Here is a 27,290-nt window from a genome sequence, read left to right as displayed (position 1 = left end):
AAAAGATCAACAAAATTGATAGACCGCTAGCAAGACTAATAAAGGAAAGAGAGAAGAATAGATGCAATAAAAAATGATAAAGGGGATATCCCCACCGACACCACAGAAATACAAACTACCATGAGAGAATACTATGAACAGCACTATACAAATAAACTAGAAAACCTAGAAGAAATGGATAAATTCCTGGACATTTACACTCTCCCAAGACTAAACCAGGAATAAGTTGAATCCCTGAATAGACCAATAGCAGACTCTGAAATTGGGGCAATAATTAATAGTCTACCAACCAAAAAAAGTCCAGGACCAGACGGATTTACAGCCAAATTCTACCAGAGGTATAAGGAGGAGCTGGTACCATTCCTTCTGAAATTATTCCAATCAATGGAAAAAGAAGGAATCCTCTCTAACTCATTTTGTGAGGTGAACATCATTCTTATAGCAAAGCCCAGCAGAGACACAACAAAAAAAAAAGAGAATTTTAGACAAATATCCCTGATAACATCGATGCAAAAATCCTCAATAAAATACTAGCAAACTGAATCCAACAGCACATCAAAAAGCTTATCCACCATGATCAAGTGGGCTTCATCCCTGGGATGCAAGGCTGGTTCAACATACACAAATCAATAAATGTAATCCAGCATATAAACAGAACCAAAGACAAAAACCACATGATTATCTCAATAGATACAGAAAAGGCCTTTGATAAAATTCAACAGCCCTTCATGTTAAAAGACTCTCAATAAATTCAGTATTGATGGAACGAATCTCAAAATAATAAGAGCTATTTATGACAAACCCACAGCCAATATCATACTGAATGGACAAAAACTGGAAGCACTCCCCTTAAAAACTGGCACAAGACAGGGATGCTCTCTCTCACCACTCCTATTCAACGTAGTGTTGGAAAGTCTTGCCAGAGCAATCAGGCAAGAGAAAGAAATAAAGCGTATTCAATTAGAAAAAGAGGAAGTTAAATTGTCCCTGTTTGCAGATGACATGATTGTATATTTAGAAAACCCCATCCTCTCAGCCCAAAATCTCCTTAAGCTGATAAGCAACTTCAGCAAAGTCTCGGAATACACAATTAGTATGCAAAAACCACCAGCATTCTTATATACCAATAACAGACAAACGGAGAGCCAAATCATGAGTGAACTCCCATTCACAATTGCTTCAAATAGGATAAAATACCTAGGAATCCACCTTACAAGGGATGTGAAGGACCTCTTCAAGGAGAACTACAAACCACTGCTCAATGAAATAAAAGAGGACACAAACAAATGGAAGAACATTCCATGCTCATGAATAGGAAGAATCAATATCATGAAAATGCCCATACTGCCCAAGGTAATTTATAGATTCAATGCCATCTCCATTAAGCTACCAATGAGTTTCTGCACAGAATTGGAAAAAACTACTTTGACGTTCATATGGAACCAAAAAAGAGCCCGTGTTGCCAAGACAGTCCTAAGCCAAAAGAACAAAGCTGGAGGCATTACGCTACCTGACTTCAAAGTATACTGCAAGTCTACAGTAACCACAACAGCATGGTACTGGTACCAAAACAGAGATACAGACAAATGGAACCGAATAGAGCCTTCAAAAAACACATCTACAGCCATCTAATCTTTGACAAACCTGACAAAAACAAGAAACGAGGAAAGGATTCCCTGTTTAATAAATGGTGCTGGGAAAACTGGCTAGCCGTAAGTAGAAGGCTTGAACTGGATCCCTTCCTTACGCCTTACACAAAAATTAATTCAAGATGGATTAGAGACTTAAATGTTAGACCTAAAACCATAAAAACCTTAGAATAAAAACCTAGGCAGTACTATTCAGGACATAGGCATGGGCAAGGACTTCATATCTAAAACACCAAAAGCAATGGCAACAAAAGCCAAAATTGACCAATGGGATCTAATTAAACTAAAGAGCTTCTGCACAGCAAAAGAAACTACCATCAGAGTGAAGAGGCAACCGACAGAATGGGAGAAAAATTTTGCAATCTACTTATCTGGCAAAGGGCTAATATCCAGAACCTACAAATAACTCAAACAAATCTACAAGAAAAAACAACCCCATCAAAAAGTAGGCAAAGCGTATGAACAGACACTTCTCAAAAGACGACATTTATGTAGCCAACAGACACATGAAAAAATGCTCATCATCGCTCACCATCAGACAAATGCAAATCAAAACCACCATGAGATACCATCTCACACCAGTGAGAATGGTGATCATTAAAAACTCAGGAAACAACAGGTGCTGGAGAGGATATGGAGAAATAGGAACACTTTTACACTGTTGTTGGGACTGCAAACTAGTTCAACTATTGTGGAAGACAGTGTGGCGATTCCTCAAGGATCTAGAGCTAGAAATACCATTTGACTCAGCCATCCCACTACTGGGTATATATCCATAGGATTATAAATCATGCTGCTAAAAAGACACATGCACACGTATGTTTATTGTGGCACTATTCACAATAGCAAAGACTTGGAATCAACCCAAATGTCCATCACTGACAGACTGGATTAAGAAAATGTGCCATATATCCACCATGGAATACTATACAGCCATAAAAAAGGATGAGTTCATGTCCCTTCTAGGGACATGGATGCACCTGGAAACCATCATTTTCAGCAAACTATCGCAAGAACAGAAAACCAAACACCGCATGTTCTCATTCATAGGTGAGACTTGAACAATAGGAACACTTGGACACAGGAAGGGAACATCACACACTGGGGCCTGTTGTGGGTGGAGGGGGAGTAGGTGGGGAGGGATAGCATTAGGAGATATACCTAATGTAAATGACGAGTTAATGGGTGCAGCACACCAACATGGCACATGTATACATATGTAACAAACCTGCACGTTGTGCACATGAACCATAGAACTTAAAGTATAATAAAAATAAAATAAAATAAATAAATATATAAATATACATATATGTATATTGAAATACATGTATGTGTATGTGTGTGTATATATATATGATGTGTATGCACACGTGTTTAATATCCTCAATGAGATGAAAGAACTGAGTGTGTCCATGAAATAAAAACAGGCTTCTACAAAAATAAAACTTTGGAAAATAAGACCATTTGTTTCAATAATAAATTAACAATTTGGAAGGTAATTTTGAGGAAGCCTTCTAGAAAATGTAATAGAAAGATAAAAAAGGAAATAAGAGACAAAATAATGTGAAGATTGGTAGAAGAGGTATAATGTCCAACAAATATGAGTTCCAAACAAGAAAATAGAGGAAGAAAAACATCAAGGAAAACAGTATTTCAAAATACTGAAGAATATAAATTTCCAGATTGAGTAACTAACATATGAAGAAAGAAAATAAGAAAGGAACACACACTGAAGAGTACCATCACGTTACATCAAAATTCTAGGGATAAAGAAAAATGCTAAGAGTTTCCAGACAAAGAAAAGGAGAAAAACACATCGTATTAGAAGACTGAGATTTCAAATGGAATTAAACTTTTCAATAATTACACTAGAAGCTGGTAAACAATGAAACAATGCCTTCAAAACTGTGATATAAAAATATTTCTAAAAGAGATTAATACATCCAACAACACACAACATATGTGGATACAATAAACATATATTTAGAGAAGTGGACATTTCAAAAAATTTACTTCCCATTTTCTTGTTCTCAGATAGTTATTGAAGAGGTTCTCCATCAAAATGAGGGATCTAGAAAGCAGGGAAACTAACATAGGCGAGGGACAAGAAAATCCTAGCATGTTGGTGAGGAAAAGGTCCAGCACTATAATCCTGTAGCAGTCCTAGAGAACAATCAGATCCAGATTTCAGGAGAGTAAAGAACTTCAGAATGGTGGTATTAGGCCAAAAAGAAAAAAAATAAAATAACTAGAAGCCTAAATAAATAAATAAATATGACCTGGGGAGATTACCTCATGTATTTGACTCTATCTAACTGTATCTATAGAGAAAAGGTTTTATAGTTCTGATGGAGAGTTTGAGGATTGATTCAAGATACTTGAAAACTTAATAACAGAGTTCAGTTACAAAAAATTAGCAAGAAAATAATTGCAAAGGAAGAGATATGCACTTATAGTAAGCTGCACGGTTCAGCTGTGAAAAATATGTTCATATCATAATAATGTATGTACTGAAAATAGATTTAATTTTTACTGAAAGGATGAAGGAGAACTATGTGGGTGTATTTGTGTTCATGTGCAGAGAGATGGTGTTGTAAATGAGCTAGGAAGTCGAGAGATAATGCCTAACATTTAGAAATCAAGAAGTATCATTATGTGCATATTTTATACAATATAGCAAAAATATAAAGATGTATAACATAAGAAACAGGTAAAAGAACTGAAAGTGGCTGCCTCCAAAAATCAAGAATTATGTGTGGATAATAACTAACTTTTAAAATAATGTAGTGCTATTTCACATCTTAAATTCTATATTTGGATTATTTAGCAAAAATAAAATTAAACTCTAAAAATTAAGGATGACTGCTGGAGAAATAGAAATGCTGGATATCTAACTGCATAGTGGGCATAATGAACAATGGAAACAAATTTTTAAAAACAACCAAAAGGCTGGCTAAGAAACAAGTAGAATTAGGAAAACATAGTAAATAAAAAATATAAAACATGATGTAATATTCAAAAATTTATTTAATTACAATAAATGTGAATGGATTAAGCTAATTCATGGAAACACAGAGGCTCTCAGACTGAATTTTTATAATCTGCCACTTTAATTTTTTTAAATGTATATTAAAATGACAAAAAGTTGGAAAATAAAGAGGCTGAAAATGGTATTCAAGCAAATGAAAACAAAAATAAAATTGATATAATAATGCTCATAACAAACAAAATATAATTTAAAGTGAAAACGACTAAGGAACTTATGATGTTGATAAAATAATTCACCAGGAAGATATTCCATTTATGAATGTATAAGCTCCTAACAACTTAGTTTCAAAATGTACTATGCAAAAACTGATAAAACTACTAGGATATACTGACAAACACACAATCATAGCTGCAGATAACACATTTTTTTTCTGAAACTAACAAAACATTCAATGGTTCAGTAGGACTTAAAAGAGTTGTAGCAATAATTAACAAAGCTAATCTAAAGCTCAAACCTTCACAAAAAGAATGTTCACTCTTTTGATCCCAAAGGATATCTCAATATTGATATTACATAAATATTTTTTTCATGGCCCACAATGCAATAAAATAAGAAATCAATCAAAAAAGAGGTAGCCAAACTCCTCCATTAACCTCCTTCAAAGGTTTATATACATCATAGATAGTTAATAAACACATACATAGCATTTATTGTATATTAGCCATTATTCTAAGCACTTTGAAATATTTACTCATTCAGTCTTTAATATTGCTTGAGGTAGGTACTATTATTCCTCTCAATATGCAAATAAAATTGAAGCACAGAGAGATTGAGCAATATGTCCAAGGTTATGTAGTTAGTGAGTGTCAGAGAGAGACACAAGTGCTCTTGACTCCTGTATTAAGTTTATTCTCTTAACATAAATATCTAAATACACTATGAGGTAAAGAAGAAACAAAAATACAATTTTTAAATATATACTACTACGACTTCACAAAAAGACTGCAAAACTAATGACGTACATGCAAAGTAGTTCTCAGAACTGCTTTATATATGTACTGGAAAATAATAAATGAATATTTAAATTCAAAAAGTTTCAAAAAGAGTAGCAAATCTAGAGAAGGTAAAAACAAATAATTATGATGAATTTAAATGCAAAAATAAAGAAAACTAAAACCATAGAAATTTTATTTTTTAAGTTCGGCTAGCTGAAGAGATTAATTAGAAATGAAACCCCTGACAACCATGGTCAACAAAAATCAAAGAGACACAAGAAACAATATAAAGTAGGATACAAGGACAGACACAGAGGAACAAAATACTTATAAAAGCACATTTTGAACACCTATATATGAATTTATTTTTAAAAGGTATGCAAAAGGGCAGATTTGGAGAAAAGGATATATTACCATAATTAGACAAGAAATAGAAAATATAGTAGAATAAAAACCCCATAAAAAAGGAAATGCTAGTAGTGAAAAACCTACTCTTTCCAAAAACGAAGACATGAAAAACAACATCATGCTCAGAGGATAGAAAGGTGTGAGATTTAGCTAGCATTTAAAGAGGCTGCTAATTGCAAACCTTTCATACCAAAAATAGCCAAGTAGGAAAAGATAATTATTGGCCAATAATGGATAGATGAAAAATAGTAAACTGAATTCAGCAGTACATAAAAAGATCAAGCAAGGGTTTCCTTTAAAATGTATGAATGAGCCAATATTTTAAAAATCTATTAATGTAATTCATCCCTATCAACTTAAAGAATAAAAACATATGATTATGTCAATGAATGCAGAAAAGAAACTAGTTGAAAATTTAACAGACCATTTATGATAAACTTGCAAACAAATCAGGAATAGAAGGGAACTTCCTTATATCTGCCAGAGATCTATAGCAAGCATCATGTTTACTGGTTAATAAAACATGAAAAGCATTTAAAGTCTGAAAAAAGACAAAAAAGTATCTGTAACTGTTAGTATTGAATATTATATTCCATAACCAAATGCAACGTGAAGAGAAATAAATAAGAGAGATAAAAATCAGAACAGAAAAGACAAAGTTGTCAAAATGTGCAGATGATGTAGTCATCAATATATTCTTCTCCTTTGTCAGAAAAAAGCCTACATTCATCCTAGATTTTCTTAGCCTTTTTCCTCTAAACCCATCTTTCTTCAGATAAACACACAATAAAACTTATATTTTAGTCACTTTCCTGTTCATAATTTTAGTATTGGGGTTTCCTTTTCTTTCTCATAGGTTTCAATTCCATTCTATTTCTAATTTCAAAGAGCTACATATTTAAATAGCTACCAGGAGAACTATAAAGAAGAGACATTGACAAAAAAGGCCCAAGATTAACTGATTATTTCAAGGTCTTGATAGGACTTGCTGCCCAACTTTAAGACTTCCTTAACTGCTCCCTGAAGGATTTCAAACAGTCCTAACGAAGTTACACATTCTCAAGCAATCATAAATATGCCGTAAATTCATCTCTTGCCTGTGGGACTTTGGATCTTAATAGCTTATGAGCTCAAGTATTTTCAGTTTCTGTTGGGTAAATGTTTGAGGGCCTTAAGAGAGATTATGTGGAATTGAACTGAACGCCAGGCAACTCTTCCGTGCTTGTCAGTCTCTCACAGCTTACTTGGCTTGTCAAAGACACCACAATAAACTGCTTTCAAATATTTATTTCTCAGTATGCTGGTACTCAGAAAGGAAATCCTTTCCATTTTTTGAGTCTCTAAGAGAAAGGTACAAACTGAGCACCAGAACTAGGAATTACTGAAGAGCCCAAGTCTTAGGGTATCCTGGGGGATTTGATATCCAATTCTCTTCCAACCTTCAGAAAGGCCCATCTTGGGCTCACCTTCTAAAAGAAGAGCAAGGGTGGGTCAGTTGATCATCTAAGTGCTGGAGAGAGAAAGAGGGGGTTACAGGAATTACTTCAGTAAAGGTCTTCCTTCTGATCTTCCTCAAGGAGAAGGTGCTCAGCTTTTTGTGGGTAACACACAGGGGTGGCCAGGTACTGCAAAGCAGGCAAAACTGGCTTACACTACAGATACAGTGTTCCCAGTTTCTGCTGTATTCCATGTTCCTAGCATGCGAGAGATATTCTACGAGTATTTGCTGAAGAAATCAGTAAATGAATGAGTCTGGTTCCCACAACATTCAAATTGAAGAGGCCTCAGAATTGGTCCTTCAGCAGTTAGGGCATAGAGACCCTGGAGTGTGAGTGATTTGTCTCACGAAGCTGCATCCTTAAACACGATTGGTTCTGAGGCCCTCCTCATAATGCCATCATAAGGCATGGGGTCCTCTTCAACCACGGAGCAGTGCAGGACCTTATGCTGATGCAAATACTTCATTCCTGTGGGAAAAACCAAGACTGTCTAGTACTAGCTGTATGATTGTTGATGAGCCACTTTTATAATGAGATCCCCAGACATCAGAGTGTTTGATAGTGCTATTGCTGCCTTGCAGACAGTCATTGTGGTTTTGGGGAGAGGGATTCCAGGTCATGGGAGAATGGTCCTCTTGGGCAACCAGCAATTCAGACTTAAAGAGACAGGGCAATGGAGAGGTGCAGGAGAGCCTGGTGCTGCTTTCTGTATGTTTGTTACTCCCAGATCTGACTGATCAGGGAGATAAATTAACTGAAACATCCTGGTAGGTTCTGTTTTACTTCTAGTCCTCCATTTCAGAAAATTCTCTGTGTGCTGTGTCTGCCACAGTACAATAGGAGTACTGGAAATTCTGGTTTCAAGCCTCACTCTCCTGAATCCTGAATAAGCCTCTGTCCTGCCCAGTGATATGTAAGTCACATTTCAGGACTTGATAATGCAGGGATTCTTGTTCTGTATCTAAATGTGACCTCATGGCCCTCATCTCATAACCTCATGACCCTCATTACTCTCTTTTATCTCCTGAGATAATTATCAAGTGGAAAAAATGAATATACAGCTGTGTCACAAAACTTAGGAATCAAAAAGCATAAATAGTGAAAAAAAATCACCCAGAAAGGATAATCTGGGTATCAGTCTTAAGAAATCTGGGCAATTTCCAAAGCCTAAATGCCTCACCCAGTGTATTCCCATTGAAATGCTGTCCAGTCTCTACAGCCCTCAACAAACCATCTCCATCCCAGATTGTGCCACTCAGCTCTTCTTCATAGCAGTCTCTGAGATAGATATTAACATAGTCTTCATCTTACAAGTGAAAAAATTGAGGCCTAGAGAGGTGAGAACTGTTTCCAAAGTCATATATGAGTAAGTGGGGCTTGAGTTTGATCACAGAGGTATTTAACTCCAGACTACCCTGCCCCCAATGCCCACACATTTCAAAATCTAGAATTGGATGAGAAGTGAGTATGGAAAGTAAAGACCGGACCTTCCAACAGAGATTGAAGAAATTAATAACAACAACTATCCATGAACATGAAGAAAAGAAAGAGAGGAAAAAAAATAAGGTGTGTGTGTGTGTGTGTGTGTGTGTGTGTGTGTGTGTGTATGCCTGAGTGGCCAAGCATACAAGTAGAATCCAGAGTTATGGGGAGTGGGGATGGGAAGGATGGAGGAAGGGAGAAAAGCAGAAATTTAATGTAGTATTTGCCTGTTATGTATCAGGAATTGCACTTGGCAATTTACATACAGTAATTCATATGATCTCCATAGCAACACTATGAAGTAGATATTATTATTCTATTTTATAGATGAGCAAATGGAGACAAATGAAACGAGCAAAGAAAATCAGGCTTCCCTCCATTTACACTGGGGTTAAAGCCAGAGATTACTGTGAACTTAAATATTTTGTTGTTTCTATTGCTGTTGTCTTATAGTTACTAGTATTTTAAATCTGTAAAAAACCTTCCAAGACTTTATTGTGTTTAGAGACTAAAAAACAGAAGCAGAAACTACCCTTCACACAGAACGTGGAGACTTGGGTATTAAACACGTGATATTTGGGACTACTGGAAGAAAGCAAGACTGAAAAGAGAAGTGGCTACACACCACAGAATGTTCTAGGTCAGCACACTGGACTATCCACACGGGATAAAAGGGGTGTCTCCTCTCACTTTCTTATTCCAGACATCGGCCACTGTGAATTTGAACCTTGAGAGAAGGCAGTGCTTTCTACCTTGACTTACCAAATGGAAGCCCTTCTGAACACCGATGGAGCAGGTCTTGAGGAGAGGAACTCCAGAGTCCTGGGACACAGGAGGATGGTCCTCTCTTGACTTCCCAGGAGTGTGCCTCACACAGCCATCTGTTCTTGGCTTGAACTCATTCACTCCTTAGGTACGTCCCTTTGCACTGGCCTTCGACAAGCAATGTGCCATTGCTTATTTAAACCAGGTAAGTCTGAGTAGAGTTTCAGGCCTGGGCACACGTATTCAGTGCTTTCTCTGGTCTACATCTACTTCTAGCTAAACCAGTTAGGGATTTCCAATACATACAGTCTCTGACTTTATAATAGTGTGAGAGTGATATGCATACAGAAGAATTTATACTTCATGTACCTATACAACCATTTGGTTTTTCACTTTCAGTACAATATTCAAAAATTACCTATGATATTCAACACTTCATCATAAAATAGACTTTATTTTAGGTGATTTGCCCAGTTGTAGGCTAATGCAAGCATTCTGAGTACTTTCAAGTTTAGCTAGGGCAAGCTATGATGTTCAGTCAGGTGCATTAAATGCATTTTTAACATGGTATTTTCAACGCATGATGGGTTTGTCAGGATGTAGCCTCATCATACATTGAAGGGCATCTGTACTCAGTTTTCATAATTGCTTCCTGTCAATATACATATACTACATCTGTCCCCAAGTCTCAGCAACCAGAGAACCTTTATGGGTCTTTCAGCACTTGCCCGTGTCTGAATGTTGAGAGCATCTGAAACCCAGAGCTACACCCCATTTCTGTGCCTGCATATGGCTGATGATCATCCTGGACCAGCCCAGTGTTTCCAGCCTGGATGCTCAACATTTCCACTTCATCTCTTTCAGACTCAGATTCTCCTCAATGCCAAGGCCCAATTTCATGGCTGTGACAGAGTTTACATTTGAGGGTTTCTCCATTTTTGAGTGGCATCACAGATGCATCCTCTTTGTGGTCTTTTTGGTCTTGTACCTTTTGACCCTTGCCAGCAATGCTATCATCTTGACAGTTATCCCCCTTAACCATCAATTTCACACACCCATGTATTTCTTCCTGAGTGTGCTGTGTATTTCTGAGACCTGTTATACTGTGGCCATCATCCCCCAAATGCTGTCCAGTCTCCTCAGTCCTCAACAAACCATCTCCATCCCAGACTGTGCCACTCGGTTCTTTTACTATCTCACTTTTGGTGTCAATAACTGCTTCCTGCTCATGGTCATGGCTTATGATCACTATGTGGTCATCTATAAGCCGCTTCCTGCTCATGTTCATGGGGTATGATCACTATGTGGTCATCTGTAAGCCCCTATGGTATTCGGTCATCATGGGCAAAAAGGCTTGTATACAACTGGCAAGTGGATCCTGGAGCATTGGCCTGAGCACAGCTATCATTCAGGTGTCTTCTGTGTTCAGCCTTCCCTTCTGTGATGCTAATCTCATCTCCCACTTCTTTTGTGATATCCGGTCCATAATGAAGTTCGCCTGTGCAGACACTACTATCAAGGAATTTATTACTTTGCTCATCAGTCTCCGTGCCCTTGTTCTGCCCATGGTCTTGATCTTAGTCTCCTATGTCCTAATTGTCACCACCATCCTCAAGATTGTATCAGCTGAGGGCCGGAGAAAGGCCTTTGCTACTTGTGCCTCACACCTCACAGTGGTCATTGTCCACTATGACTGTACCTCTTTCATCTACTTAAAACCCAAATCCCAAAATTCCCTGCAGGACAGACTTATCTCTGTGACATACACTGTTTTTACTCCTCTGCTGAACCCTGTTGTATACAGCCTGAGGAACAAAGAGGTCAAGGATGCCTTGCTCAGAGCTTTGGGCAGAAAGCCTCTCTCTTAGGTGCTGGTCAGTTCAATAACAGTCAAAGAAAAAGAGTTTGATGAGGTGTCACAGTGAGAACAATCAGATGAGAGACAGTATGAGAGCACCAGGTGGCTGATTTAGGCAGCATCTAGGAATCTATTCCTCTCATAGATTGAAACAAGGAAGAAAAATATTAATGAAAAAAGAAATAGATGGATTTACCAAGTCAGATATATGGGTTTACCAAGCATGATGAAAATCAAATAAGATAAAGGATATCCATGCACTGCACTATAATGTTAGATGTTGTTCTTGTTACTCTTGGCATAAGGTATTGTAAACCAGTAGGGAGAATAGGAAGAATATATACTATCATATAGAAGTTTATGTAAGATGGACTTGACTTCATGAATGACACAAAGGGTACAAAAGGCCACCATCCCCTCTTGTCTGAGGATGGGACCAATTCTAGGGCACAATTCTAGATCCCTCCATTAGATCAGGCTGAAGTTATGCTCCAGCTGAGACCGTGTTCTTGCATAGTGATTCTCCTTCCCCATACTGCTTCTCTCATTCCCTTTCCTCTGAGGGCACTCCTTAGTCAATCACTGTAACCAAGACCTTATTTCAGGCTCTGCTTCTGTGGAAACTGACCTAAGCAAGGTGGTACCTATGTCTACGGGGCAATTACTCAGACACTGCAAGTACTCTTTTTGCATCTGTTGCACTTAGAGCAGTGCCTGGTGCATAGTAGATGTTAGGTATTTATTAAAAGGAAAAAGAAGGAAGGAAAGAAAAAGGAAAGAAGATTGCTGTGAGCAGCTAAAATACAATTAAAAGGTAGCTCTTCTCCCTTGTTTTCCTTTTATTATTTTAACACTTTCAGGCTGTTTGCCACTCTTTGTGACATCTCCTTTTGGTACATTTATTGAATGTATCCTAGATAGTAGCCATTATTTTAAGTATGTTATTCATTTAAACTTCACTATAAATCTATGACATAATTTTATTATTCTTTTTTATGGATGAGGACACTGAGACCTCAAATAAGTTAATTCCTCAAGGCAGAATCAGGATTTAAACACATGCAGCCCAGCCCTGAAGTCTGTAGTTGCATTGTAAGCTCATGATGTTCATTTTAACCGGCTTTTTCCTCTATAATAACTAAATTATACTACTCCATACTCCTAGGAAAAGGAGGAGCCTCCACCCCATTCCAAATTGTGGATTTACACATATCTCGGATCCTATTCATGATATCTTTGGACTTTGCAATCAGCCTGGAAGTTCAGAAATAGTGTATTATAATACACTCCATTTCCTAAAATAGCTTGGTGCATCCCTTTTTCACTCAGCACAACCCCAAAGAGGAAAATAGGAAAGGAAGTTTAAAGTGGGCCAAGGACTGTTATTGTTTACCCTGAACCCCCGCTCTAAGAACCAATGACCTTGAGTAGGAGATACTAAAACAGTATGATATTGTAGGTAGAGTACAGGCTTTGAATGGAGAGGCATACATTCCCAATCATAGATCTGTCATTACAAGCATGTGTCCTGTTATGATACTTAACCTCCCTGGTTTTTGTTTCCTATCTGCACGGTAAGGCTGACAATATCACCTCCCAGGGTTGCTGTGAGAAGTCAACAATGTTATGGACCTCTACATGGGAAGCTATTAGTGCCTTCTCCACCACCACTCTCCACAGACATTGCTCCTGGGTCACTCTGAGGTCAACATCAAGTCACTCTTGATGTGAACACAGAGCCCTAGCTTTAACAATAGGATTCTCATTTGTTCTTTGTCAATAGAATTCCCTTTTACCTAGGAGGTCTTGACTTTGTAACTGGACTTCTCTTATAGTCCCTGATCCTGTGTTCTGGTAAAAGGAAACTAACTATTCCCCCAGTGTCTTCCAAGTATTGCTTCCTGGATATACCCAGGACCTTATTTCAGGCTCTGCTTATGTGGAACTAGACCTAAGCAAAGTGGTATCTATGTCTATGGGGAATCACTCAGACTTCACTCTAAGTGTTCTTTTTGTGGTTAATAAACCACTAAGAGCACCTGTCTGCATTTCTCCTCCAGATTCCCTTTATTTATGCCTGCCTTACTGACCTGCCAAATACATCTCATAATATCATTCCCTCTTCTCTCCTAGTTGTCTCAGGGTCACTGCAAGAAGTCCCAGGGTTTCTGTGTGCGTCAGTTCTCACATGCAGTCTGTATAAATACTGACAAAAGCATCTGCAAGTATTTTTTAAAGTACCATAATTCATTTGAAAGCGCCAATTACTAATTCATAGTTCTCCTTTTCAGAACTTATTTTTCCTATCAATAGGTACAAATAGTATAACTATTATTATCCAAATATTATCAATTTGGAGATCCAAGAAATATTTGAAAGTAAAAAGTGGTTTTCATACACAGACAATTTGGACACACCAGCTCTAGGTGACAGAAATAGTGTGGAAGATGGTGTGGGAGTAGACATAACTTTAGGAACCTAGTTAAATCTGTTTTGAGCCCTATTCGGGGCCCTGAAAGACTCCCATTGACAATTCCAAAGCCTTCTTAAGAGGTCTAGACCCAGGATCCTAAGCTAAATTGAATGCCATAAACAAACTATAATAAGAACCACTGGAATCTGCTCCCCAAATAAAGCAGTCTGCAGAACTAGAAGATTTTTTTTTTTTTTTTTTTTTTTTTTTGAGGCGGAGTCTCGCTCTGTCACCCGGACTGGAGTGCAGTGGCCAGATCTCAGCTCACTGCAAGCTCCGCCTCCCGGTTCACGCCATTCTCCTGCCTCAGCCTCCCGAGTAGCTGGGACTACAGGCGCCCGCCACTTCGCCCGGCTAGTTTTTGTATTTTTAGTAGAGATGGGGTTTCACCGTGTTAGCCAGGATGGTCTCGATCTCCTGACCTCGTGATCCGCCCGTCTCGGCCTCCCAAAGTGCTGGGATTACAGGCTTGAGCCACCGCGCCCGGCCCAGAACTAGAAGATTTTATACAGCAGGTTCTTTTGGCTGTTTTGCCAGCTTTGTTTCTATAGTCACTCCACATGTGTTCATTTTTTTCTAGCATAAAATCCCAATATACTTGCTATTGGTGGCAGATTGGACTTTCTGTACATCTCTAATCTGTAAAATTAGATACTGCTACTGACTTCAGAGGGTTATTTGGAGGCTTATGTGAGACAAAAATCTGTGAAAGTGTTTGATAAATATTAATTGCTACTGAAGTGGTATACCTGTCCTTTTTTTCCAGATAACACATTTTTATATCATCAACCCAGTTCCCCATTTCTACAATCTTCCTAATTTGTCCCAAAGCAATAGTATCATAAAGCCTTGAGCTCTTTTGCCCAATTCCACTCCTTTCCTGTTGAGATCTCATAGCCCCCAATGATATCTAATCATGAACCTTTAATGTGCAGATCATTTTCTTTGATTCATCTGTTATAAGAAGAAGCTATATATCCTGATGAGAGCAGTTTATGAAATTATTGGTTCTTTCCTCTCCTTTGAGCCACACATTGATTCAGTTACAAGTCCTATTGATTTCCCTCAAATGTCTCTCACATGTGTCCCTCCCCTCTGGGCCAATTGCCACACCTTTAGATCAATCCCAATTATCTCTGTTACATCAGCAGCCTAGCTGGTTTTTCTTCCTCTTTTTTACCAACTTCAAATCCATCTTCCCACCTCGCAGGTCAATATACCAAATCTCAGTGCAGGCTATGTTTGTTTGTTTGTTTATTTATTTATTTATTTTCAATAAGGAAACAAAATCACCAGAAAGACCGGAAGAGGGCATACGATGGTTAGTGGCTTAAAAAAAAAAAAAAAAGAGAATCACTTCCTTGAGAGGCCAGTTGCTAAGGAACTTTAAAGTCTAAGAGCAGGAGAGATAAGTGAGAATCACTTGAGAGGCTCTTAAAAGTGATACATTCAAATACTCTTTTGTAATCTGTTCTCACTTTACCTACACAATGTAATTTTCCATAATCAACCTGAGTGTAATCAAGGACTATCTCCTCCCTGTCTCACTTACCGTTACATTTCAGTTATTATGATTGTCTATCACCTGCAACTAAACCATGAGCTCCTCAAGGTTTAGTGCAGCACCTCGTCCATTTCTGTATTTCCAGCAGCTAGCACAGGGCCTGACATATGCTCAGTACTTAAAGAATGAATGAACACAGATAAATATCACATGAAAGACTAAGAAATTGTGAAAGAAGTAATAAACAACTCATGGAAAGTATTCAGTGAGAAGTAAATTTGGAGTTGGGTCTTCACAGACAATTAGAAGCCTACAAAATAAAGGGAAGAAAAATCTGGGTAAAGAGAACAGAGTTCGAAAGCTAATGTCTGTTTCCTAGCCCTCAGGAGAAAACCTTTGGCTCTAAAGATGGTGTACTTCCAATCCTAAATGCCACAGGGCAAAGACAGGCACCATGAACTGTCCTCTGCAGAATGATGACCATATTTAAATACTTCTATTCCAAAAAGAAAACCAGATTCTTTTATTTTATTTATTTTTTTTTGCTGTCTTTTTTTTTATTATTTTTTTTTTATTTTTTATTATACTTTAAGTTCTAGGGTACATGTGCATAACGTTTATATCATGTATAACTCCCCAAAGCAATCCCTCCCTCCTCCCCCCTCCCCATGATAGGCCCCAGTGTGTGATGTTCCCCTTCCCGAGTCCAAGTGATCTCATTGTTCAGTTCCCACCTATGAGTGAGAACATGCGGTGTTTGGTTTCTCTTCTTGTGATAGTTTGCTAAGAATGATGGTTTCCAGCTGCATCCATGTCCCTACAAAGGACGCAAACTCATCCTTTTTGATGGCTGCATAGTATTCCATGGTGTATATGTGCCACATTTTCTTAATCCAGTCTGTCACAGATGGACATTTGGGTTGATTCCAAGTCTTTGCTATTGTGAATAGTGCGGCAATAAACATACGTGTGCATGTGTCTTTGTAGTAGAGTATTTATAATCCTTTGGGTATATACCCAGTAGTGGGATGGCTGGGTCATATGGTACATCTAGTTCTAGATCCTTGAGGAATCGCCATACTGTTTTCCATAATGGTTGAACTAGTTTACAATCCCACCAACAGTGTAAAAGTGTTCCTATTTCTCCACATCCTCTCCAACATCTATTGTTTCCTGACTTCTTAATGATTGCCATTCTAACTGGTGTGAGATGGTATCTCATTGTGGTTTTGATTTGCATTTCTCTGATGGCGAGTGATGACGAGCATTTTTTCATGTGTCTGTTGGCTGTATGGATGTCTTCTTTTGAGAAATGTCTGTTCATATCCTTTCCCCACTTTTTGATGGGGTTGTTGTTTTTTTCTTGTATATTTGTTTGAGTTCTTTGTAGATTCTGGATATTAGCCCTTTGTCAGATGAGTAGGTTGCAAAAATTTTCTCCCATTCTGTAGGTTGCCTGTTCACTCTGATGGTAGTTTCTTTAGCTGTGCAAAAGCTCTTTAGTTTAATTAGATCCCATGTGTCAATTTTGCTTTTGCTGCCGTTGCTTTTGGTGTTTTAGACATGAAGTCCTTGCCCATGCCTATGTCCTGAATGGTACTACCTAGATTTTCTTCTAGGGTTTTTATGGTATTAGGTCTAACATTTAAGTCTCTAATCCATCTTGAATTAATTTTCGTATAAGGGGTAAGGAAAGGATCCAGTTTCAGCTTTCTACTTGTGGCTAGCCAATTTTCCCAGCACCATTTATTAAATAGGGAATCCTTTCCCCATTTCTTGTTTTTGTCAGGTTTGTCAAAGATCAGATGGCTGTAGATGTGTGGTATTATTTCTGAGGACTCTGTTCTGTTCCACTGGTCTATTTCTCTGTTGTGGTACCAGTACCATGCTGTTTTGGTTACTGTAGCCTTGTAGTATAGTTTGAAGTCAGGTAGCGTGACGCCTCCAGCTTTGTCCTTTTGACCTAGGATTGTCTTGGCAATGCGGGCTCTTTTTTGGTTCCATATGAACTTTAAAGCAGTTTTTTCCAATTCTGTGAAGAAACTCATTGGTAGCTTGATGGGGATGGCATTGAATCTATAAATAACCTTGGGCAGTATGGCCATTTTCACGATATTGATTCTTCCTATCCATGAGCATGGTATGTTCTTCTATTTGTTTGTGTCCTCTTTGATTTCACTGAGCAGTGGTTTGTAGTTCTCCTTGAAGAGGTCCTTTACATCCCTTGTAAGCTGGATTCCTAGGTATTTTATTCTCTTTGAAGCAATTGTGAATGGAAGTTCATTCCTAATTTGGCTCTCTGCTTGTCTGTTACTGGTGTATAAGAATGCTTGTGATTTTTGCACATTAATTTTGTATCCTGAGACTTTGCTGAAGTTGCTTATCAGCTTAAGGAGATTTTGGGCTGAGACGATGGGGTTTTCTAAATATACAATCATGTCATCTGCAAACAGGGACAATTTGACTTCTTCTTTTCCTAACTGGATACCCTTGATTTCTTTCTCTTGCCTGATTGCCCTAGCCAGAACTTCCAACACTATGTTGAATAGGAGTGGTGAGAGAGGGCATCCCTGTCTTGTGCCAGTTTTCAAAGGGAATTTTTCCAGTTTTTGCCCATTCAGTATGATATTAGCTGTGGGTTTGTCATAAATAGCTCTTATTATTTTGAGGTACGTTCCATCAATACCGAATTTATTGAGCGTTTTTAGCATAAAGGGCTGTTGAATTTTGTCAAAAGCCTTTTCTGCATCTATTGAGATAATCATGTGGTTCTTGTCTTTGGTTCTGTTTATATGCTGGATTACGTTTATTGATTTGCGAATGTTGAACCAGCCTTGCATCCCAGGGATGAAGCCCACTTGATCATGGTGGATAAGCTTTTTGATGTGCTGCTGAATCCGGTTTGCCAGTATTTTATTGAGAATTTTTGCATCGATGTTCATCAGGGATATTGGTCTAAAATTCTCTTTTTTTGTTGTGTCTCTGCCAGGCTTTGGTATCAGGATGATGTTGGCCTCATAAAATGAGTTAGGGAGGATTCCCTCTTTTTCTATTGATTGGAATAGTTTCAGAAGGAATGGTACCAGCTCCTCCTTGTACCTCTGGTAGAATTCAGCTGTGAATCCATCTGGTCCTGGACTTTTTTTGGTGGGTAGGCTATTAATTGTTGCCTCAATTTCAGAGCCTGTTATTGGTCTATTCAGGGATTCAACTTCTTCCTGGTTCAGTCTTGGGAGAGTGTAAGTGTCCAGGAAATTATCCATTTCTTCTAGATTTTCTAGTCGATTTGCGTAGAGGCATTTATAGTATTCTCTGATGGTTGTTTGTATTTCTGTGGGGTCGGTGGTGATATCCCCTTTATCATTTTTTATTGCGTCTATTTGATTCCTCTCTCTTTTCTTCTTTATTAGTCTTGCTAGCGGTCTGTCAATTTTGTTGATCTTTTCAAAAATCCAACTCCTGGATTCATTGATTTTTTGGAGGGTTTTTTGTGACTCTATCTCCTTCAGTTCTGCTCTGATCTTAGTTATTTCTTGCCTTCTGCTAGCTTTTGAATGTGTTTGCTCTTGCCTCTCTAGTTCTTTTAATTGTGATGTTAAAGTGTCAATTTTAGATCTTTCTGCTTTCTCTTGTGGGCATTTAGTGCTATAAATTCCCTCTACACACTGCTTTAAATGTGTCCCAGAGATTCTGGTATGTTGTATCTTTGTTCTCATTGGTTTCAAAGAACATCTTTATTTCTGCTTTCATTTCGTTATGTACCCAGTAGTCATTCAGGAGCAGGTTATTCAGTTTCCATGTAGTTGAGCAGTTTTGATTGAGTTTCTTAGTCCTGAGTTCTAGTTTGATTGCACTGTGGTCTGAGAGACAGTTTGTTATAATTTCTGTTCTTGTACATTTGCTGAGGAGTGCTTTACTTCCAATTATGTGGTCAATTTTGGAATAAGTGCGATGTGGTGCTGAGAAGAATGTATATTCTGTTGATTTGGGGTGGAGAGTTCTATAGATGTCTATTAGGTCCGCTTGGTGCAGAGATGAGTTCAATTCCTGGATATCCTTGTTAACTTTCTGTCTCGTTGATCTGTCTAATGTTGACAGTGGAGTGTTGAAATCTCCCATTATTATTGTATGGGAGTCTAAGTCTCTTTGTAGGTCTCTAAGGACTTGCTTTATGAATCTGGGTGCTCCTGTATTGGGTGCATATATATTTAGGAGAGTTAGCTCTTCCTGTTGAATTGATCCCTTTACCATTATGTAATGGCCTTCTTTGTCTCTTTTGATCTTTGATGGTTTAAAGTCTGTTTTATCTGAGACTAGGATTGCAACCCCTGCTTTTTTTTGTTCTCCATTTGCTTGGTAGATCTTTCTCCATCCCTTTATTTTGAGCCTATGTATGTCTCTGCATGTGAGATGGGTCTCCTGAATACAGCAGACTGATGGGTCTTGACTCTTTATCCATTTTGCCAGTCTGTGTCTTTTCATTGGAGCATTTAGTCCATTTACATTTAAGGTTAATATTGTTATGTGTGAACTTGATCCTGTCATTATGATATTAACTGGTTATTTTGCTCGTTAGTTGATGCAGTTTCTTCCTAGCCTCGATGGTCTTTACATTTTGGCATGTTTTTGCAATGGCTGGTACCGGTTGTTCCTTTCCATGTTTAGGGCTTCCTTCAGGGTCTCTTGTAAGGCAGGCCTGGTGGTGACAAAATCTCTAAGCATTTGCTTATCTGTAAAGGATTTTATTTCTCCTTCACTGATGAAACTTAGTTTGGCTGGATGTGAAATTCTGGGTTGAAAATTCTTTTCTTTAAGAACGTTGAATATTGGCCCCCACTCTCTTCTGGCTTGTAGAGTTTCTGACGAGAGATCTGCTGTTAGTCTGATGGGCTTCCCTTTGTGGGTAACCCGACCTTTCTCTCTGGCTGCCCTTAAGATTTTTTCCTTCATTTCAACTTTGGTGAATCTGGCAATTATGTGTCTTGGAGTTGCTCTTCTGGAGGAGTATCTTTGTGGCGTTCTCTGTATTTCCTGAATTTGAATGTTGGCCTGCCCTACTAGGTTGGGGAAGTTCTCCTGGATGATATCCTGAAGAGTGTTTTCCAACTTGGTTCCATTTTCCCCCTCACTTTCAGGCACCCCAATCAGACGTAGATTTGGTCTTTTTACATAATCCCATACTTCTTGCAGGCTTTGTTCATTTCTTTTTCTTCTTTTTTCTTTTGGTTTCTCTTCTCGCTTCATTTCATTCATTTGATCCTCAATCGCTGATACTCTTTCTTCCAGTTGATCGAGTCGGTTACTGAAGCTTGTGCATTTGTCACGTATTTCTCGTGTCATGGTTTTCATCTCTGTCATTTCGTTTATGATCTTCTCTGCATTAATTAGTCTAGCTGTCAATTCTTCCACTTTTTTTTCAAGATTTTTAGTTTCTTTGCGCTGGGTACGTAATTCCTCCTTTAGCTCTGAGAAGTTTGATGGACTGAAGCCTTCTTCTCTCATCTCGTCAAAGTCATTCTCTGACCAGCTTTGATCCATTGCTGGTGATGGGCTGCGCTCCTTTGCAGGGGGAGATGCGCTCTTATTTTTTGAATTTCCAGCTTTTCTGCCCGCTTTTTCCCCATCTTTGTGGTTTTATCTGTCTCTGGTCTTTGATGATGGTGACGTACTGATGGGGTTTTGGTATAGGTGTCCTTCCTGTTTGATAGTTTTCCATCTGACAGTCAGAAGGACTGTCTGTTGGTCTGTTGGAGATTGCTTGAGGTCCACTCCAGACCCTGTTTGCCTGGGTATCAGCAGCAGAGGTTGCCAAAGATAGAATATTGCTGAGCAGTGAGTGTACCTGTCTGATTCTTCCTTTGGAAGTTTCCTCTCAGGGATGACTCCACCCTGTGAGGTGTGGGGTGTCAGACTGCCCCTAGTGGGGGATGTCTCCCAGCTAGGCTACTCAGGGGTCAGGGACCCACCTGAGCAGGCCGTCTGTCCGTTCTCGGATCTCAACCTCCGCGTTGGGAGATCCAGGGCTCTCCCCAAAGCTGTCAGACAGAGTCGTTCGCCTCTGCACCGCCCCCGCTGCTTTCCCTATTGGACCTCAGCTGTGGGCTGTCCCCAGAGGTGGAGTCTACAGAGACAGGCAGGTTTCCTTGAGCTGCTCTGAGCTCCACCCAGTTCGAGCTTCCCAGCGGCTTTGTTTACCTACTTAAGCCTCAGCAATGGCTGGCGCCCCTCCCCCAGCCTCGCTGCTGCCTTGCCTATAGATCGCCGCAGACGGCTGTGTTAGCAGTGAGGGAGGCTCCGTGGGCGTGGGACCCTCCCGGCCAGGTGTGGGATATATTCTCCTGGTGTGCCTGTTTCCTTAAAGCGCAGTATTGGGGTGGGAGTTACGCGATTTTCCAGGTGTTATGTGTCTCAGTTCCCCTGGCTAGGAAAATGGATTTCCTTCCCCCTTGCGCTTCCAGGTGAGGCGATGCCTCGCCCTGCTTCAGCTCACGCTGGTCAGGCTGCAGCAGCTGACCAGCACCGATTGTCCGGCACTCCCTAGAGAGATGACCCCATACCTCAGTTGGAAATGCAGAAATCACTGGTCTTCTGTGTTACTCGCGCTGGGAGTTGGAGACTGGAGCTGTTCCTATTCGGCCATCTTGCTCCGCCCCCCCCCAGATTCTTATACTAGATAGAATTCCTGCCTATAAGCAAAAGGCCCTAAATTTCCTGAAATCCAAAATGGTATGGCTCTAAGTTTGAGCTGCCTAGATTTGTCAATATGGATTTCTGAGACACATCTGCAAAAAAAATAAAAACTAAAAAATAAACCACATGCACACATGCACACTCACTTATTCAAATAATTAAAAATCAACTAAATAAACCAGCTTCCTCAAATATTATTCCAACTTGAAGCAAAGACTTTCCCCAGGCTCCCCAAGCATAGCCTGGAATTGAGTAAATGAGCCTTATACATAATGAGACCTCCAGGTACCTGTTATCTGCATCCTCCCAGCCCCAGGGTGGCTCCCAGAATGTCTTCAGGGAGTGACCCCCAGAAGCCCAGCTGCCTGATCCTGGGAGAGCATCTTCTCTGGCTTCAAAGAATTTTCCACACAGAGGCGTTGTCAAGAATGCCTGTGACTCAAATCTGACTATATTCCTACTAGGGTATGTTTATGCCCTGCCTGCTCAGCCTCAGGTCCTGCTGTAGGCACTCTTGGTCACCTTGCTTACCTTGGTCACCTTGCTCACCTTGGTCACCCTGTGCCTATCCATTGTGGCCAAGGGAGCCTGACATTTCAATCCTTACTCCTCAGCCTCCTCTAGCCCAGCTCTCCTGTTGTGCCTCAGTGCTAAGCAGAGTCATGTGAGTGGTCTTTAGAAGAAGGACTGAAATGGGGCTCATTACATATGGGCTGACTTTAATTTATTGTAGTATTTCAGCTCCTATCACAGCTGGACAGGTCTTCATAAGCTATATTTGCTCTTCCTTCCATTTCCTTTGAAGAATTATAGGCTTCCAAGAGTTGGGAGGATGCTAACCAAATCATAATAGCCATTCTTCTACCTCAAGACAGACAAGTTTCAGTCAGATAAGATGACATTTTAGCCATGTGTTTTTCAGTGGGAACTCTATCGGTATTTGGAATAAGACAATTCTTCCTTGGGCAGAACCACCACAAGTTTTGCAGGACATTTTACATCTTGAATGGCCAAGAGCTTCTGTGCTCATTATTGTAAGAGTTAAAAGCTCTGCCAAGCATTTCTGATTTTACCATAGAGGTGCCATACCACTCTGCGGCTGGACTACTACATAGTTTTTGCTCAGAAGCCTCACAGAAGACAAATGTCTTTAGACATATATTTTAGTATCAAATGATTTTCTTTATTGGAAAATATTCCCTATTGCAGCTTTACTTTCTTTTTAGCATTCTTAGTGTAAATGATTAACAGCTGGTCATCAGCGTCTTTTAAATAGATTTTTATGAACTTGAAGAAAGTCTCCATGCATACTAACCTTCATCATTAATGTGATTTACTTTATGCAAAACTTCTCTTTCTGAATATGCATAAGCAAATCAGAATATAATTTAAATACCCTACAGAAGCTTACTGTTTAAAGAGATAAAAATGTGAAATATTACATAAATTGAACTCATCCCCTTCCTTCAACAAAATGATGTACCTTTGGTGTAGCTGTTTTTTTTATATTCAGGGTCTGCTTTTGCTTTAGGTGAGGGACACTTAAATTTGCTGTATCTTTCCTGATACAATTGTTTATCTCTGCAGAGTGGGTGTAGGCTTACTCACAAAGCTGTATTGGCTATAAATTTGCCTTCTGGTTTAGGGAAGGTAAAGATGTAGCATAGTTTATAACATACGTGAATCAGTGCTCTGAACTGTCAGCAGACTTCCATCGCTCAGACAGAAGTGGGAGAGGCTGGTCGTTGGCTAAGATTTTCCTTTTTCTTCTTGAAGACAAGATGAACCTTTCTACTTTGCTTCTACTTCTTAAAGGATGTGCAAGGGGGATGATTCATAGTCTTGAAAGAAAATACATCACTAGTCCATCCCTAAACAAATTATTTTAAAGCACCCAATCCATGCATAATTTGGAGCTAGTGACATATGAAAAGATGTAAAGGGTATTTTAAAGTTGCTGAGCATTTGTGTGAGGTGAGGCAGAAATAATGAGGTAAAAATAATCCAAATAAACATGAGAACCTCCGAGTGTAACATGGTTTTATGAAGGGCTGAAAATGTGCACTTGTCTCTGAAGAGTAGGAAAGAAGAGGAGAAAAGAGGAGTCATTCCAGATGTCAGGGAAGAAGAGTAAAAATGAAGTAGGAGCATGCATGGTTATACAGTGAAAAAGTGAGACTATATGATTCTGTGATGCATGGAAAATTATAACAGATGGTCACAGAGTAAAAATATTTTAAGTAAAGATAAGTAAACCCAGGGATTAACTTAATCCACTAGGAAATATATCCCCAGATTTATAACTGAGAACTATTGAACTTCAATCGATTTCAGAAATGTGCTTCCACTGTTTTACTGAGACTACGTGACTTTCATGCTTTTATGTTTCAGATTTGGGAACCAATCAATGAAAACAGAGAACTTTACTCTCATCACTGACTTTGTTTTCCAAGGGTTCTCCAGCTTCCATGAACAGCAGATCACCCTTTTTGGAGTGTTCCTTGCACTATACATCTTAACCCTAGCAGGCAATACCATCATTGTGACCATCATCCGAATAGATCATCATCTTAACACACCCATGAACTTCTTCCTGAGCATGCTGTCCACTTCAGAGACTGTATATACATTGGTCATTCTCCCAAGGATACTCTCCAGCCTCGTAGGTATGAACCAGCCCATATCATTGGCAGGATGTGCCACACGGATATTCTTTTTTTGTAACCTTTGGCATCACTAACTGCTTCCTGCTCACAGCAATGGGATATGATTGCTATGTGGCCATCTGTAACCCCCTGAGATATATGATCATTATGAACAAGAGGGTGCGTATCCAGCTTGTCCTGGGGGCCTGCAGCATTGGGCTGATTGTAGCAATAACACAAGTGACATCTGTATGTAGGTTACCCTTCTGTGCTAGAAAGGTGCCCCACTTCTTCTGTGACATCCGACCTGAGATGAAACTCTCCTGCATTGATACCACTGTCAATGAAATCCTGACTTTGATTATCAGTGTGCTGGTGCTTGTTGTACCTATGGGTCTGGTTTTCATTTCTTATGTTCTCATTATCTCTACAATCCTCAAGATTGCTTCAGTTGAGGGCCGGAAGAAGGCTTTTGCCACCTGTGCCTCCCACGTCACTGTAGTCACTATCCACTATGGCTGGGCCTCCATTGCCTACCTCAAGCCCAAGTCAGAGAACACCAGACATCATGACCACTGATCTCAGTGACCTACACTGTCATCACTCCCCTACTGAACCCTGTGGTATATACCCTGGGAAACAAAGAGGTCAAAGATGCTCTGAGCAGAGCTGTAGGTGGGAAGTTTTCCTGACCATTTAGGAAGAGTTCTCCTGAGGCTGTCAACATCCACACTAGCCAGGAATATGAGGTGTAAACTCGCAAACCCTTGTCTCCTAGAGACCTGCCCCTTAAATAAGAGGCAAAAGAGGAATAGCAGTTTCATAAAACTGGGAGTCTGAAGCTTTAAATAAAATTACTGGATGGAGTGTTATCCGTGTTTTGGGGGAAAATAGACAGACAAGGATAAGATATGCCTAAATAAAAGGTCAGAGGGGCCGGGCGTGGTGGCTCAAGCCTGTAATCCCAGCACTTTGGGAGGCCGAGATGGGCGGATCACGAGGTCAGGAGATCGAGACCATCCTGGTTAACACGGTGAAACCCCGTCTCTACTAAAAATACAAAAACTAGCCGGGCGAGGTGGCGGGCGCCTGTAGTCCCAGCTACTTGGGAGGCTGAGGCAGGAGAATGGCGTAAACCCGGGAGGCGGAGCTTGCAGTGAGCTGAGATCTGGCCACTGCACTCCAGTCCGGGCGACAGAGCGAGACTCCGTCTCAAAAAAAAAAAAAAAAAAGGTCAGAGGATTTTGTACTGACCTTTTGGTTCCTTTGTGAATCTCCATGTAATGAAGGCAATAGAAAGCCCCTTGAGAAAATGGAATCCAAGACACACTTAAAATCTTTTTCTACAATCCCTTTCTTCCTATGCTAGAGCACCAGGGCTTCTGAAACTGGATTCCCTATTGGAGTATGTTTATGACATGTCTAGTAATAAGTTACTGTGTGGGGAGGGAGAGTGGCCTCAGGATTAGATAGCCCAGGAGAAATATATTTTCTCTCTGGGATGTGTTAATTTATCCCAGATTCTAGCAAAACTGCTTATTAAATATGGTGAGCATAGACAGTTTAATTAGAGATCGTGGCAATTCTACAGTCATCATGGCAGTCCTTTGAGGGCACAATCTGAGATACTCCTGGATCCTTTCAAATTTGGTTAAATCAGAAAACACATAATGGGCAAGAGCTATGAACTAGCCTCTGTGCTAGGTCCTGGAGAAATAAAGATAAAAAAAGCTTCCTTGCCTGGCTCCAGGAAGCTACAAGTCTAGTGGCAAAAACAAGCATTTGACAGTATGGTTTCAGTTCTTTATGATAAGTGGCGTTTACAAACAATTAAAGAAGAACTCAGAAAAAGAAAGAAAAGGAAAAGGGAAGAGAGAGAGACTGTTGGAGATGTCAGGGAAGTTGTTTTTTTTTTTTTAATTATACTTTAAGTTCTAGGGTACATGTGCATAACGTGCAGGTTTGTTACATATGTATACTTATGCCATGTTGGTGTGCTGCACCCATCAACTCGTCACATAGGCATGGGCAAGGACTTCATGTCTAAAACATCAGGGAAGTTTTAAAGAGGAGGGGACCTGTGATGTAAACTGATTTTAAAACACAAGAGATTGTCTGAATGATAAGAAAGAACTCCAAAGAGAAGAAACAATGTAGCTACAGGTACTAAAACAAAAGGACTAATCAGGGAACGAAAAATGATTCAGTTGTGCTGACTTCAGGACATGGAGGAAGTGGGGATTGAAGGAGATAAAACCAGAAGGGTAGGTTGGGGTCATATTCTGAAGGCCTCATATGCCAAATTAAGGAATCTCAGTTTTAACTTTTTTTTT

At 39.5% G+C, this 27,290-nt stretch overlaps 2 protein-coding genes across 2 annotated transcripts; both read left to right on the top strand.

Annotated features, from left to right (window-relative positions):
• The first annotated feature begins 10,667 nt into the window (after window positions 1-10,667).
• On the top strand, window positions 10,668-11,655 carry LOC117075706 (olfactory receptor 10J4). Its single transcript, XM_033198293.1, has 2 exons — window positions 10,668-11,019; window positions 11,072-11,655. The coding sequence occupies exons 1-2, from the start codon at window positions 10,668-10,670 to the stop codon at window positions 11,653-11,655; spliced, it is 936 nt and encodes a 311-aa protein (XP_033054184.1).
• A 13,031-nt stretch (window positions 11,656-24,686) lies between these two features.
• Window positions 24,687-25,649, top strand: LOC117075705 (olfactory receptor 10J1-like). Its single transcript, XM_033198292.1, is given in 3 exon segments — window positions 24,687-25,025; window positions 25,027-25,528; window positions 25,531-25,649. Coding segments are annotated over 3 exon segments (960 nt in total).
• The last annotated feature ends 1,641 nt before the right edge of the window (window positions 25,650-27,290 follow it).

Source organism: Trachypithecus francoisi, unplaced genomic scaffold (genome assembly GCF_009764315.1).
Source record: "Trachypithecus francoisi isolate TF-2019V2 unplaced genomic scaffold, Tfra_2.0 Lachesis_group5, whole genome shotgun sequence".
Taxonomy (NCBI): domain Eukaryota; kingdom Metazoa; phylum Chordata; class Mammalia; order Primates; family Cercopithecidae; genus Trachypithecus; species Trachypithecus francoisi.
Note: the sequence above shows the minus strand (reverse complement) of the source record. Positions and strands in the feature narration are given on the sequence as shown.